The 16216-nt window shown below is 37.0% G+C and overlaps 1 protein-coding gene across 1 annotated transcript; it reads left to right on the forward strand.

Annotated features, from left to right (window-relative positions):
• The first annotated feature begins 3155 nt into the window (after positions 1–3155).
• On the forward strand, positions 3156–14111 carry SSR3 (signal sequence receptor subunit 3). The gene is made up of 5 exons (XM_006908204.3): positions 3156–3347; positions 4545–4671; positions 9053–9151; positions 12719–12850; positions 13837–14111. Exons 1-5 carry the CDS (start codon positions 3215–3217, stop codon positions 13901–13903), a joined length of 558 nt encoding a protein of 185 aa, XP_006908266.1. The 5' UTR covers positions 3156–3214; the 3' UTR covers positions 13904–14111.
• Positions 14112–16216: the final 2105 nt, after the last annotated feature.

Here is a 16216-nt window from a genome sequence, read left to right on the forward strand (position 1 = left end):
TGTAAAAGAAGTATATATCACTCCATTTTACTTTTTATCCAATGCTAGAGATTTCCCCATTTTGCTTTCTCCCACTTCATCTACCACCCATGGAGTTCATGTAACCTTCCTACGTTTTTGACTTTGATTCTAAATGTATAAAGAGAACTACAAAATTGCCATTTTCTGGAGCAATTTCTTAATCCTTTGAGATCTTGATATTGGGCATGTCTTCAGTTCAGCTCAAGTAAACTCTAAAATCTCTTACAAACTTTTTCTATAGGTTTCTTTCATTGACACTGTACTATTTGTGCCTCGGTTTCCTCATCTGACAAATGAGGATAAAAACACATATCACTTAGTGTTGCTGTAAGGATTAAATTCGTTTATGTGAAGGGCTGAGTATATAACAAAGACTCAATATATGTTGGTTATTATAATCATAATTATAACGATTGTTATTTCGATACTTCCAAGGGTTTAGCACAGTACTTTTCAGGTAGTAGCTGTTCAATAAGTATTTGAATGAATACGTGAATCAATGAATTAATCATACACCAGTGCCTAAAATATGTAGTTCGACAAAGTAAATTGTCTTTCAGATAGGACTTTAAAATATTATACCTAGAGACTAATATAAGTGTTTCATCTCTTCTTATGGAATTTATTTCTATGAGATTTCCGTTTCAAATGGGCTTCATAACAGGAGCTCCCCCACCCGCCATAGTAGCCCTGGATGAGCCATTTGTTATTGTTCATAAGTTCCCAGTGAAAAGCTAGCAATGGTTTTCTTTATTGGCTAGGCAACTTGCAGTGTCTGCCACAGAAAGGTATATTAATTTTTAACTTGCCAGATTTTCTTCCACTAAGATATCAACAGTGGATGAGAGAAATTTGTTATCCATATCCCTGACAGCAATAAATATCATTGCTTTAAATTCTCTCTCTTTCTCACCAATCTGATAAGTGTAAAGTGATTTAGTGGAAATGTTAAGACTGAAATTCACAGATTTGAACAGGCTGGTATGGAATCAAGTCCATCTGGTTTCCTCGTAAAGTTGAACTATATTGAAACAGACAAAATACATTGCAGATCTTTGGAGAGAATCTATTGTCTATCCTTCCTTTTGCTTTTTAGACATTGTTCACTTTGCTTGCCTAATGTGCCATGGCCATATATGCCATATATAAATGATCCTTTGATCTTACTGCTCTTCAAAAGGAATTAGATAACATTTGATATAAGAAAACACTACTCCAGTACTTCGGATGTTCAATCTTCATAATCTTCATTGTAACCCTCATCAAAAAAAAAAAACCCCATCTCTGTCATAAGCATCATGGCTTATCATATTTCTTGAACTTATCCCTATAAAAAATTTAAATCTCTACTGTTTTATATTCTCCTCTGTTTATATTTATTATCTTAAGTTTTTATTCTTGGTTTACAAAGACTATCAACTTTTCTCACTTAGCTCCTTTTGATCATTTCAATTTTAACATTTTTATGTACTTAACATCTCGCACTTTTGTACTTCCTATTTTAATTGTTTAAATATTTTTCAGGTTTAATTCATTTTAACCATTATTGTTTCTTATTTTCTTCCTCTTTTTCTTTTAAATATCCTGATGATTTTTGTGTCTTTTGATCTACAGTTTTCTGAATTTATCTTTTACCTTCTTTTTATATATTTAGTTTACAAATAGCAAGCAGGAAATCTAGTTTTAGAGACAGGGCCAAAAGGTTTTGCTAATGAATTAATTATAGATGGAGAGGAAGAGAAAGGAATTAGTGTTGAAACATAGCATTTAAGCCAGAGTAAATGGCTGAAAAAGGGAGTAATTTATTAAGAAAGGAAAAACTGAGAGGGGAGTATATTGGAAGAGAAAATAAAGAGTTTTTTCTCTTATCACCACCACCACCACCACCACCACAAAAGCATTTTAACAACAAAAAAGGACATAAATGCAGATATTTTAAAATGAATACTTTGTTTTCTGAAAAATTCGCCAGTCTACTTTTCGTTTCTCATTCTGCAGTGAATTGGTGAAAACCGCATTTGACAATGGAAGGATTTATAGCTCAGGAAAACTCACCGTGGTACCTATATAGAGAATAGATTGAAAAAGGTTGAAGACAATGCCATTAGAATGGAAGCTGTGGAGGCAGATTCCAGTTTGGGTAAGGTGAGAGAGAAAGATCTACAAATTTGATGATAGAGAGGATGGAGATTGAGGGAGTTTTGTCTGATGTCAGTAACGTAGACGAAAAAAGCTTTGGCTGCGAGAGAAGTGGTTGAGGATTATTTTTTGAAGAAAAAATGATAATTTGGTGAGTTAAAAGCAGTATTAGTTATTTTAATAGGCATATTCAATTTTCTGAGATTCAGAGGACGCCTGTGCAGCCAACATGTTGTCTTTTATGTTTAATTTAGCATGGCTCTGGAGACCACACTACTTTAAAAACTTAGTTGAAATAAAAGTAATAAAATAGTAGTAATTTGTAAATGTTTTAGACACATGTTAAATATTATCTTCATCAATGAGACCATGAATTCCTTAAAAGTGCAAGTGCCTTCTTTGTCGTACAGATGTAACCCTTAATTCCGGTGAAAAGAGCCCCGCCCAGGAGACCAGCCCTATGGGTCTCCCACTCTCAGGTTCTTCATTTGCAAAACGGGGCAATGATATGCATTGCATAGGATTTTTGAGGATATTTAATTAAACAATGGACGTGAAAGGAGAAGGGACTCAACACATGTTAGCTATATCTACCTTTCTCCTCTTCCTCCTCTTATGCCCCAGGACTGGGCACACACAGAGGGTACTAACTCTGTGGATGATTGTATGACGCAGGACCGGAAGTTCTTATTTTGGAATTCCAGACTTGGAAAGCATTAGTCTACTAGCAGCTGTGAAGTCAATAAGTTAAAATGTCAATAAAGTTTTGTTAATTAAAAAAAGAAGTATCCACTAAACTACAAATCCCACCATTCCAATGGAAGCCGAAGAGTCAAGTGGCTCGCAAGGAGTGCGGAAGTCTGGACTGCTCGGCCAATCATGCCGAAAGGCTTACGTAGCGACGCCTGGCTGGCCAATCCTGGGGAAGCTTGCTCCGCGCCGCGTGAGTCCCGCCTCCGCGCGCAGCGCTGACGGGTCGCCAGCGGATACGGCGGTCGTGGGGGCGGTGTCAGGGACTTCGCGCCCTCTGGGCACTCGTAGCTCTGGCTCCACCATGGCTCCCAAAGGCGGCTCCAAGCAGCAATCCGAGGAAGACCTGCTTCTTCAGGATTTCAGCCGCAACCTCTCGGCGAAGTCCTCCGCGCTCTTCTTCGGGAATGCCTTTATCGTGTCCGCCATCCCCATTTGTGAGTGCTGGGAGCAGGCGGGTGGGGGAGGCCGCTGGAGGGTCGGGCTGGACGAGGACGTGGCAGGGCCCGGCGGACCAGCGAGAGTAAGCGCTGGGATCTTCGGCTCGCGCTCTCCCCCGAGCTCACCCTGAGCTCAGGAAAGCGCGTGGTCCCTATGGACCTCAGTGTTCTCGTCTGGGATAGTGGTGGGCGGTATTACAGGAAAGTTACTGTGTCGCTTTTTAAAAGTATGCTCGTTCCTGGGCCCCAGTACCTGAGATTTATGATGCACTAACATTGAGATGGTAGCTCCGAATGTGTATTTAAACAAGCACCCTAGTTAAGATCTGGTGTGAACATCTGCATATAACCTGCTGTCTGTTTTTTTTTCCACACAGCCAACTGTCGTTTGCCATTACGAGGTGATAAACTAGTATCATTATTTTGGAGAAACTAATGAATTAAAAGAGAGGGAGATTCCCATTAACCCTTGCATTGAATGTAGCTTTAGGTGAACCGCTTTACACTGCTGAGCATCATCTTCCTAATTTCATGAGATGTTGGACCATTGCCAAGGGCCAGTGATTTACCTTGTTAAAATTCTTTAATCATCCTATTAGGGCAGTTCTCACTTGGGTGGAAAAACTTTGCAGACTTAGCCAAAATTCCTGAATTTGAATTTCCTGACTTTCACACTGCTGCAGTGTTTTTTGGGCGGTCAAATCCAGATTTGTTTTCTCTTTCGGCCTTAATAAAACTCGTCGTGCAATTAATGTAGTGTGAGACCCTAGTAGTTCACCGGCCGCTCGGAACACTCCCTTGATTTCAAATAATAGCCACGTCAGCACAGAAACTGGTTTAGGACTGCATGTGGGATTTTGGAGTGACCTGTATTTACCATGATAGTACCCTGATGAATAAAATTTGAAGTCTGGATTGTGATTGTGTTGAGCCAGAGTTCTCATTTTAGAAGAAACAAAGAAATCTCATCGGGACTAGTAATAGGAAGGTTATGTTTTTCAAGTGTTCTGAATTGGGAAGGCTTGGGGCTGTAACTTCTTACTTGATATTTCACTTCTGAAGTTCCTGATGTGTTATATTGTATTCCTTAAGCTCGACTGTATTTTATCAGGCTTAGCTCTAATTATTTCAGAAGGCCTTTATAACTGGGTGGTAATGTTTTGTTTCTTTTTGTACCCCCCCATCTTAATTCAGGGTTATATTGGCGAATATGGCATATGGATCTTATTCAGTCTGCAGTTCTGTATAGCGTGATGACCCTAGTAAGCACTTATTTGGTAGCCTTTGCCTACAAAAATGTGAAATTTGTTCTCAAACACAAGTAAGTATATTTCTCAAGTGAAAGTATGTTGCATTTTTATGTAGTAGGATGTCTTAAAGACTATTTGTGTGTTGGTGTCAATAAGTATTAATTTGAGATAAATATGTCTGTATTTTGGGGGAAAGGCATCTTAATGCTATGAAGAATTATTAACTAACTGAAGCAGAGACAGTGATTTCTGATACTGCTATGAAAGTAGGTTTTGAGGGTGGAAATAGAATAGTTAAGCACTATCCTTAATCATGGGGTTTAATCAGGAAAACAAACCTGCTAAGTAAATTAACATTTCAGAAGCAAATGGAATTCTTTCTGGAAAGAATTGTTCTGGGCCCTTCATGTTCTATTTTTAGATGTGAAAGAAGTTGTCTTTCTTTTTTGTTATTAAACGCTGACATTTTTAATGCTAATTGCATTTTTTTCTTATGAGTGTGTGAAAATGTAAAATATTACTATATTCCCTCTATTTTAAGATCACATATTATAAAATGTTTCATTATTGTAATGAGAGTTTTTGGAGAAGAAAATCCAAGTCTCACAACTATACATTTATACATTATAAACAATTGTATGCTCTAGTTTCATAAGGTTAAAATGTGGGGGGAGCAGTCTAAATTCAACATTTGTTATTTCAGAGTGCCATGGTCCTATGGGAAGCAGGTATGAATTAATGTTTAATTGGAAAAGGTGCCCATTGAAGTTGTTTTCATGCACACTTTGCTACTTGATTTAAAATAGCAGGATATTTCTTTGCTGCCTTAATGGAGTCTTGGTGCTATATTTCTTTGGAAGTACTTTCTTAAAGACAGTTGGAATTTTGCTGAGACTTGAAGTACCAGTATGTTTGTGTAAACTTTGTCTTTTCATTTCCATAGTTCACACTCTAATTTGGACACTGTTTTTATTTGGATTGTTGTAGCAGTCTCCATCTGGTCTCTTAAAAACAAGTTTAGGGCCCTCTCTGCCATGCACTGTATAAAGCACTTTACATAATCCTTACATCATTCATGAGAGAGTGAACTGCAGGTGTTATTTTTGTTTTATGGGATGTAGAACACGTATTCTTATCTGCCATCATTTTTATGTCACTCTCTTACTTAAAACTCACCATGGCTTTCTGTTTTTTCCCTAAGTGTATTAAAGCCAAATTCTTCCAGGTCCCTGGAATATGTCATCTGCCTCCTACCAGTGTGGCCTCATCTTTCAAGATTGGGCCTTAGCTCTTCTAACTTAGCCTTCATGTCATCAGTTGAATATATCTTGTGCCTTCCGTAATTTAGGATTCTCTCCCTGCTTTTTCATTCTTACATGCCTGTTATTTTAAGACTTAGGAATCTTTTCCAGAGAAATTCTTCCTAAATTTCTTGTCCCCGTGTTAGGCTCTTTCTGGTGACAAGGAATGGAAACAAATCAAGGTGATATCATTTAAAGGGGATTTATTATTAGGAGGCCATATAACCTCCGTGACTGAAAGTGATCTCAACAGCTTCTCCACTGCTATTCTGGACCCATAGGAGCTCAGGTTGTACGTAGCTGCAGTTTTGTTAGACCAGTAGAGTGATCACTTCATCTTTGTCATCTTTCTGGTTGACAGTCCCTCTTCACCAACTGCCATTCTCAGCCTCTGCTCTTCTGGGCTGTCTTTCTTGTGAGGCATAGCCATCTGTGAGTGACGAAGCTCTTAACACAGCTCATCTTGTTAATCCGTTTGGAACTCAGTCCCTTTGGGACTTAGCTTTTTTCACTTGATGTGCATGTCCGTTTTCATTCACCTTTATGGAATCGCAATCGTGTTCTTTTTACTTTTTCACTTCTGCTTTTAGCTTGATGAGGGCAACTTCCATTTCTTATATCCCTTACAACAGTTAATGGTACATTTAGTTCAGTAAAAATTTCAGTGAGTTACTGATAAATAGACTCTCTCAGCGTGGAATTTTGTTTAAGTCATAGTTTTGGTTTAATGTTAAATATTGCCACTGACATCGAAACTCCCACAGATTAACAAGAAGGTTAAGGTCAAAGAGCAAGGGTGATGCTGGGTCTGGTTGGGTGATGGTAGTCAGGGAAGATGACTTCAGAGTTGACAGTTTGGATTCCATTCCCTGTTCTGCTCTTACATGTGTAACCATGGGTATATATTTTACCTTTCTAGAATTCAGATTCTTGAGTTGTAAAATGAGAATACTAATGGTACCTCATAGGATGGCGAGGATTAAATATAATGTGTGATAAGCATAGTGTCTGACACACAATAAATGTTTATGTGCAGTGTTGGACAGGTTGGGGGTGAGAGAGCCCTTAGGAATTTTTTTCTTAAGGTGATATGACTTAAAAAATGTTTGCAAAGATGTGTTTAAGGAATTAAATAGATAGTATTTTGATTTTTTATTCTGGAAAATTTCTGACATACTGATGTAAAAAAATACTAGAAAAAGAACAGTTGATTTTGTGGGTTATCACAGTTGGCTGAGTGCTGGATCACTGGAGTGGCCTCTGTCTTGTTTTAGAGCATTCAGTTCTGAGTGCGGTTTATTTTCTAAGAGCCCTAAGATGGTGAGTAGGGCATCTTCTTCATGAACTGTAATATACCTATAGTGTGGTTGTGGAATACTAAATTTGAGACCTAGAAGAAAAGTTAACGATCTGGTTCATCCTTTTCAGGAAGATTTGTCATATGGACAGATGATTGATTGACTATTTGTCCTGAAGATGCTGGGAGATAACTAACTCTTGAAAATGGTTTCTTCCTGTGTCCTAGAGTCCTGACAGTTAGGTGTGTGTTCCCGCCCCCCCTCCCCCGTTTAGTTAAGAAAGGTTTCTGCTGTAAATTCTGTCCATTTCTTTTCAGTTGACCTTTCTTAGAAAAATAAGTGATATTATGTGAAGTTCAGAAACACTTACTGAGTGTCTGGTCTGCTAAACAGGTTCAGAGGTGAGAGTCTCTGCTCTTCATATCAGAACTTTTATATCACATAATAAAATGAGTTGGGTTAAGTTGGATTTTTGGAGGGAAAAGTACATTATTGTGTCCTAAAGTATCTTAAAAAGACAGCTGTCTGCCCCCTTAGCTGCCTTTTTCTTTAGGTTTCAGAGCTTAATTTTCTTTTGTTTATTTTTCTTAGACAAATAGATTTTTCTCCTTCTAGTTATCAATTTGTGGAAAAATACATTAGTTGAAGCTGATCTAAAGTTTTCTTTTTAACAATGTTGATTCTAACTTGGATCGTGATTGAGAGAGATGGCGACATAGGTAAAACCAGACAGAATTTGTGCTTACTTTGTATTCTGGAGGCTCTGCTGGTTAAAGAAAGGTTGAAAACTATTGCTGTGGATGATCTTGGGCTTTCTTCTCAGGAATCCATCCAGATTTCTCTACAGTTTTCCTTGGCATACTGACCAGAACTAAATATAGCATGGTCACGAGGGATTGATTAATTCAATATAGAATGAATAGATTTCTATGTCTGTGTTCCACATCCTGTTGCCTTTAACACATCTTAGTATTGTGCTGAATGTTTTCATATGGGACTATATGGGTAATTGTTACGTGTTGCTTGTGATCAGTTCTTTTTCTTGTATATTTATGGCTTGTCAAAAACGTGTTGAATTTAAATGTCATAATCTTTGGGAAGCATTTTGTATTTCATCATACTTTAAATTTTATCCTTTCTTTCACTAGCAACCCCACGTGATAAATTCACCATATGGATTTTTTGATGAGTATACATTTAATTTTTCTTTTCTGACTTGTCACTAAAGATTCTAATCTGGTGTATTGAATACCACTTCCAGCCTTTTCTGGCTGATTCCATATTGTTTCAATCATCGTACCATTTAACTAAAAGTGGTGTGGTCTATCCCTGACCACATGGTGTTTTTTTTTATTTTTAGTGAAATTGTTTTTTGGAGTAGAATTAAAATCATTTCTTTAAGATAGTATAGCTGTTAATTCCTCTTTGTTTTTTAAGCCTAATTTTCTCTCCTGTTATTTACTGGAATTAAAATTACATATCATTTGCTAATGCCTTACCAAATTAATCTGTTGAACAGTTAAATTATAGATTAAGACAAAATGGAGTTATAATGATTCGTAACGAAATTTTGCTAATAGCATTTGACTTTTATTTTCATATTACATACCTAAACTTTGGAAGATTCTCCCTTTTAAGCAAAAAAGCACATAACTAATAAACCACATGTTGGAAGTTTCTTGAGCTCTCTTTGGCTAGTAGAGTATAATAAATTTGGAACTTTCTGTCCAGTTTATTTTCTTGAAATGTAAAGTATCATACAGTTGCCAATATAAAATATGAGTACAGAGTGTTTCTGAGAATGTGATGTTCCCTCCTGGAGTATGTGGAAACTTCTTTTCTTTTCCTTCCAGAGTAGCCCAGAAGAGGGAAGATGCTGTTTCCAAAGAAGTGACTCGAAAACTTTCTGAAGCTGATAATAGAAAGATGTCTCGGAAGGAAAAAGATGAAAGGTTTGATTCCTTATTTAAAGTGTTTGTTGGTAATCACAAAAGGGGATACCTTGTGGAAAATAAGTTTCTGATTTCTCCTTAGAGAATGTAGGTAGGTATTGGAAATGTCTGAAGCAAACATTGGTATCATAGAAGACAATAATGGGAATAATTGACTTTTTGAGTTTTATTACTACCAGATACTTTTTGGTGTGCTGTACACAGTTCATTTATTTCTCTAAAGAGCCCTAAGAGGTAGGTACAGGAAACTGAGATAGAGAAAGCTTGGGTAACTTGCCCAAAGCCGTGGATTAGTGTGTGTTAAAGCCATGATAAGAACATAGGCAGTCTGGCTTGAGAACTTGGTTTGAGAGCTTATGCTCATAACTGTTCTGCTACAGAGCTTTGTCCAGTGCTGGCTCTGCCACTTGATAGCTGTGTGATTTTGAATGTATCACCTAACCCCTCTGAGTCTGAAGCGTTTACATTGGGTTGTATGTTAGCATTTTTAGATGGTGGTATTTCTTTCCTGAGCCTCCCTGTGGACATCCAGTCTGGGTTATTTGCTTTGGTTGGGAAAAAGAAAACTCAGTTTGTTTCCTGTTGCCCAATCCTGTGCCACATTTGTTGGCCCTACCCCCACCCCAGTTTTTCCTGTTAGCTCCTCTTAGAAGGCTTAATTAAGAGTCTAACATCTGAGTAGCAGAAGTCTCTGAATGATTGAGTAAACTTGTGCTTAAGAGTTGCCAGATGGTTGAATAGAGTTGATGAGTTGAAGTTGTTTTCATGGATCTTAAGTTTCAATATCTACAAAGTGATTTGTGAAATGGAATTTTTATCTTACTTTGCTCTAAAAAGACATTGTGGGAACTTGCAATATTAAAGTGGGTATAAAACAAAGCAATACAATTTTAAAAGATCAGAAACCATTTAAAAATAAGAAAAGGTAGTTGAATAAGGACCTCAGAGTTAGTTACACCAGTTGAGCACTAAACTTAACTCAGCTTCCAAGTGTCAGGGGAAACATCTGAGGTCATACAGCTTTCAGTGCCCAATGAGAAGCAGCACGCAAGTCCTTCTGAAAAGAAACTTTCCTGGCACTGGACCTTGGAAATGGACCTTATCAAATGGTTTCTTATTTAAGGGACACTGAGTAACTTAATGAACAATGTCTTTTACAGTGGTTTTGGAAAGGCACCAAAACATTGAAATGGTTATCTCTCATGGATCTTTTGTAAAACTGAAGGCACAATATTAAAATCTTGACAAGTCCTTTTTTCAGGGAACAGCTTTAATGAGTTGTGGCTACATAGCTTTCTGATTGCAAATTTTTGTATAGGGACAGAGGTTAGAGAATCTAGAATACTTTTTAAAAATGCATCTTAGAATAGCAGTTCTTAAACTGGAGTGCACATCATAGTTACCCAGTTTCAAAAGCTCCTGTAGGGTTTAGGCAATTAATTACATTAGAGAAATAAGTGGGTCTTATACATCTGCCCACTGCAGACTTGCCTGATTTGATCTGGTAGTTGTTCTTGATCCTGAGATGTCTCTCAGAATCTTGCATGGTATTCAGGTTGTCAGTACTAATGGATCACAGTGGGAATTGGAAATGAACCAGATATTTAAAAGTAGGATGAAGTGGAGGTTTTATTGATAACGTAAAATACATGGTGTCAGAAGATTATAAAATTTCTTTTTTTGTCATCAGTAGAAATTTATACTGTTAGTATTTCTCTCACAAAAGCCACACTGGATGCAGTTGTACCCAGGTTTGTACTCATGATTGACCCTGATAACGGACTAAGACCCCTGTTATGATCTAATAGTTTTCTCCTTCAAAGGATAAATTGCTTCCAAAAGATTTGATTTAAGAGAAGGCTTATCAGCACCTCTTTGTCTAGATGTGTATCTATCAAAGCTCCATTTACAATCATTTAGAATATATGCTCCATGCCACTTTGAAACTGCTTTGCTGTCCATCCAAGGATGGAAATTAGCAGAGAAGAATCAGAAATTTATTAACATCTGTCCCAGGGTGTGAGTGTTATTTCTTCTTGATTTACCAATGCTCTGTCATTTAGCATTATCTGATTGTAACAGTTGTTGAGTGTGGTCTCAACTTTTTTTGTTGTAGGAAGTGCTCCTTGGAAAAATGACTCCTTGCTTGGGAAGTGTTTTCCCAAACTAGATGGCCTGCCCGTGGAGCTTTGGGAGAACTATTGCCGATGAGGCCGCTTGGGGTCCTAAATTTTTTCATGAACTAGAGTACGAGTGGACTAGAAAAAGTTATAAAAGCTGTCTGTTCCAACTGTCCACATACTCATATTAGGAGCTGGGATAACCTGAAGGGTTGAGATAATTCTTTCATGAAAACTGTTTTGAAGATGTTTCTGATTCAGGGCATGACAGGTGTTAGGGAGAAATGCTGTGATGGAGGTTGTATAATTTAATCATCCAACATTTGTTGACTATAACGTGGCAATTTCCAATGACTTAGCCATAGTGCTGTCCTTAGGGTTGGTGGAGGGTATCTGCTGACCCCAGAGTATTATCTTTTGGGGGTCAAAGCATCAATGGCAGTGGCTTTCAACCTTTTTGATAGTGACCCACAGTAAAAAAAATATATATGTATATATATATTTTACTTTTTGACCAAATATACTCATACTTACACAAATGCAAATGTTTCACAAAACAGTAATTACCCTGCTGTGTGTGGTGCATGTGATATTTTTCTGTTCTTTCTTATTGTAATTTTTCTTTTTAAATGCTGGTCTTAACCCACTATTATTTTCCCTGAGCATTGGATCTACTCAGTTGATTTTTATATCTCACTAATGGATCACAACCTACCCTTTTAAAAACTGCTTTACAAAGTTAATTAACCAAGAGAAAGAAAGGCTTCCTTATTCATAGGCACCCTGGAACTTCCTGTTGCCTGTGTGAAGAGGTAAGAGAGGAGGTTGATAAAATACTACTAAATTAATAAAATAGTATAATGGGTCCAGTGGATTAAATAAGAAGTAAATGGATTTTACAAAAGTTAAATCCTAATGATCAAGTAAATTCTTCGCTTGAATTAAGTGAAGATGGCTAAAATAGTCACAAACAGGTCTGCTTTTGTGAGACCACAGCTAGCTTTTGCCTTTGAGATTGTCTTCTCTTAAAGTATAATTAATATTGAAGGCTGTAATCTGTAGGCTGGAAAGGGTCTCAAGCCAGCAAACAGCCAAGGAAGTTCTATGAGGCTGCTGATTGTCGAGTTTTTTTAGGTGAGGACCTAGAGAAAGATATCTGTTTGGGCTACTGATGAAACCAAGCCAATTGCAATTAGTCACTCCCTCCAAAGCCCTGACTGCCTGTGGAAAAAGGTAACATACCCAGCAACTTTTTTTCAGCATCAATAGAGTGAAATATCTTTTTCAGCATTAAAAATGGGACAGTGCCAACTAAATTTAATATTAAAAACATTCTGCCCAGAACACTAAAGGAAAAACTTACCTTACAATGAACTAGAGCCATGTGGTATTAAAATTTTTTTAATACATATTTATAAACTCGATTGATTTGTTTCCACGTCTACAGAATCTTGTGGAAGAAAAATGAAGTTGCTGATTATGAAGCTACAACATTTTCCATCTTCTATAACAACACCCTATTTCTCGTCTTGGTCATTGTTGCGTCCTTTTTTATATTGAAGAACTTCAACCCCACAGTGTATCCTTTTAAAGGTCAATTGTGTGTGTGTCTGTGTTTTGATTGTTTTTAAGAAGTCTAGAAACAGTAGTTTGTTTTGGTTTTGTATGGGGAGTCAGTCTGTTAAACAACTCTGTGACCTTAGGCAAGTTTGTGGACATTTAAAGTAAGGGCTTTTGTTTTGATTTTAAAGTTCTTTTAAATTTATAAATACGACTTTGTGATACGTAACAAGCAGTCTTACATATGTGATTATACTTGCCTATTTTTAAAAAATTTCAAGGAGCGAAAGCAAACTCCTTCTTTGATAGCTCTTGGCGCAAGCCATGTGTCTGCTGGTATTTTGGGGCTTTGGGATTGTGTGGATAGCCAGTGTAGTTCAATAGGCACATTTCATAATATCTTAGTGTTTCAGACTGCTCTTCGATTGAGCTTTTGGGCAAGAATCAATCTTCTCTTTTCAAGGTAATTTACTAATGAAAGTGTCCTTCAAGGATGTGTAGCCAACTTTTTAACAGTTGGAGATTTTGATGTAATAAAATATTAACTTGTACCTCTGGGAACACAGGAGTGGTTTGCCCCAATCAGTCTAGTCCTGAGGCCGAGAGTAGCTGTGAACTTTCAGAACGTCCCTACTTTTAAAGGCCAGCTGTAGTCAAAACCTTGATGGACTGGGGGAAAAAGGAAAACAAGTCTCTTCTTCCTCCCCATATTCTTTGATCAACTCTTCTCCTGAAAGTTAAATGGAATTCAGATGTTTTTGTGATTCTGTGTTCTAGGTTTCTTGTCTCAAGTGTTTTCTTAAAATTGGAACATATTTCCTGTGAATGTTCTTTATTCTTTATAGTTTTCTGTCTTGTAAATTGTGTTTGAAGACAATGGGACTGCATATCATTGTCATTACACGGAGTGTCAGGAGGAAAATGGTACCTTCCAAAGAGATGGGCTCTTATGTTGAAAAACTAATTTTCAGTTCTTAATTTTTCCTTAACATCTAATTCTTACAGGAACTATATTCTGTCCATAAGTGCTTCATCAGGTCTCATCGCTCTCCTGTCTACTGGCTCCAAGTAGACCACGTCAGCTTCGCCCCTGGCTTTGTATCTATGGGTGGCCTGTGGTATATGAAAAAGTAGCAGGGTGGTCAGGGTGGGAGACACATGAGATGTTTTTATAGTCTGGAGGTTGAGGGTTTGAAAAGCCCAACAAAATATAATTCAATATTTGTTTATTGGCTCTTTTTTTTGAAAGACTGTTGAAATTAAATGAATTGAAAGGGAAACTCAGAGTACCAGGACATTTATTAATTAAAAGGCCCAAAGTGTCTCGCAATGTGCTATAATCACAAGAGGAGAAAATAACTTGTTTCCTTGATTTGTCAGAGGTCACAGTAACCTGGACTGAACTGTTATTATTTATAATAGTAGCAAGAAGTAAATAAGTGGTTCTTTGTGTTCCAAGTACAATATTATAACTTTTTTTGAACCTCAAAATACCAGAATGAAGAATTGAACGTCATGTTTATAAGTCTCTGAGTTTGTGATTTGAAATAACTCAGCATTAAAAACATTGCTTCTCCAACTTGGGGAAGAGAAACTTGTGGAAAAGTACTTTTTAAAAAAAAGAGAAAAGAAAGGCAGCCAAGGTAATAACCTAAAAATAGTGCCCAGGCATTTGAAAGTTGTCCTGTGGGGTTCAAGCACACACTGTTCAACTGTACAGCTTTGGCCTCGGGCAGCCAGGGAGGCCAATTTGACCCTCCCATGTTGGTTTGACTTTTGTTAAGAGACTGGAATCATTGTTTTCTTTGAGTAGGGTCTCACACCATTGGAGAATATTCTGTGAGAGAGAGAACCTCTGTCCTAAATATTGACTTGTAAAAGACCAAAGTAATTTTTGTGACCTTAGTTCCAAAATTCTAAGAACACTCCACGGAATTACAGTGATTTTAGTGCTTGTCAGCATTTTTCCCTTAGGACTTTCATAAATTTGACCCTTTAGTCCATAGGTTCCCATCGATTGTGAATAAAATATTGATCTCTGGCCCTTGGGGGTCTAGCCAAGAGCAGTCTCTTGCCATTTTTAACCAGTGTGTATACAGATATTGTCATTTTCTGTGTGTGTGCCATGATTTGAAAAAATTTGAGAAGCTCTTCTTGAACCATTATCACTTAAAAGGTTATGGAATCCCAGGTGATAGTGGTTTCATGTTTCTTTTCTTTTGACCACATCTAGTCATTTCTTAGAAGCAGTACCTCAAAGGAAATATTATTTCTAATTCCTAATCTTAACTTTAATCTTTAATTTCCACTTCTAAATTTAAAGCGTATGTTGCAAATAATACTTGCTATTTTATTTATAACTTTATAGTAAGGTATTCCTGAGTTCTTTTTTTATTTCCATTCTGTTGGATGTTTTGGTAGGCAACCTCCAAGAACTTGGAAAGAAGACAGGAGTACATTTGCATAGTGACCCAGATCCTCATTGTCTTCAGTTGAGGATTATATTTCATCATTGCTTCTAGAAGTTTGAAACTCTTTACTTTTATTTGCTGCATTATTAGTCATCGCTGGATAATATGGAGTGAGTTGGAAGTCAGAAGAGATTCACTGCAAAGTAGTTAGTGTAACACATAACAATTTTATTTTTATGTTTTAATACCCCCTGCCAGTTGATAAATAACTAGTCTGTAGTTTGTCTAGTGGTGTGGAGTTTGTATACCAAATGCATTTCTTTGTTTGACAGAAAGACTATTTTGACAAACCATCAGCGTCTATTTGTTTCCAGACCTGGGCCAAGTATCTTTTTAAATTGCAGGTAAAAAATTGCCACTAGATGGCAGTACCTGTATAGATGGAGGAAAAATTGCCACCATTCTTAGTAAAATACAATGTAGCCGAAATGGGGTGGCGAATTAGGGGTTTCAGTTTATTAATCTTAAGAGAATATTTCTTGAATTAATAAACTAAATAATTTGTAGAAAAGCAAGCAAGCAAAATTTGATTTTGATTCTGAATCTTTCCTATCACACTCTTTGTTTTTAATCCTGATGTTTTCTGATTTCCTGTACTGTTAAATTTTTGTGCATAAGTTTATAAGGCATGTTCTCACAGTTCCACAGTTTTCATTCAGGATACCAGTACTTTACTCTTGGGAATTGCAGAACCTTTTCCCAGCTCCTCTCCCCATCTCATAAAATGGCTACATGGCACATAGAATTATGATGTACTGAATCTGGTTTAGTTATTAAAAACTTGCTATAGAATTTTTATCTCAAAAGACCACATCCAACACCAGTAAAATAAAGTGTTCCGTTATCAGATTCAAAGTGATTCCTTTTTTCACACTCCTTGTGATAAGTAGAGGCTTAAAGTGTCGGAACAGTTT

Source organism: Pteropus alecto, unplaced genomic scaffold (assembly GCF_000325575.1).
Source record: "Pteropus alecto unplaced genomic scaffold, ASM32557v1 scaffold81, whole genome shotgun sequence".
Taxonomy (NCBI): domain Eukaryota; kingdom Metazoa; phylum Chordata; class Mammalia; order Chiroptera; family Pteropodidae; genus Pteropus; species Pteropus alecto.

What these genes read in the sequence shown, in the direction of transcription:
- SSR3 (XM_006908204.3), top strand. Translation starts at nt 3,215, where the DNA reads ATGGCTCCCAAAGGCGGCTCCAAGCAGCAATCCGAGGAAGACCTGCTT. An exon ending in CGTGTCCGCCATCCCCATTT is followed by an intron (nt 3,348 to 4,544) that starts GTGAGTGCTGGG and finishes ATCTTAATTCAG; the next exon opens with GGTTATATTGGCGAATATGG. An exon ending in AAGAACTTCAACCCCACAGT is followed by an intron (nt 12,851 to 13,836) that starts GTATCCTTTTAA and finishes TAATTCTTACAG; the next exon opens with GAACTATATTCTGTCCATAA.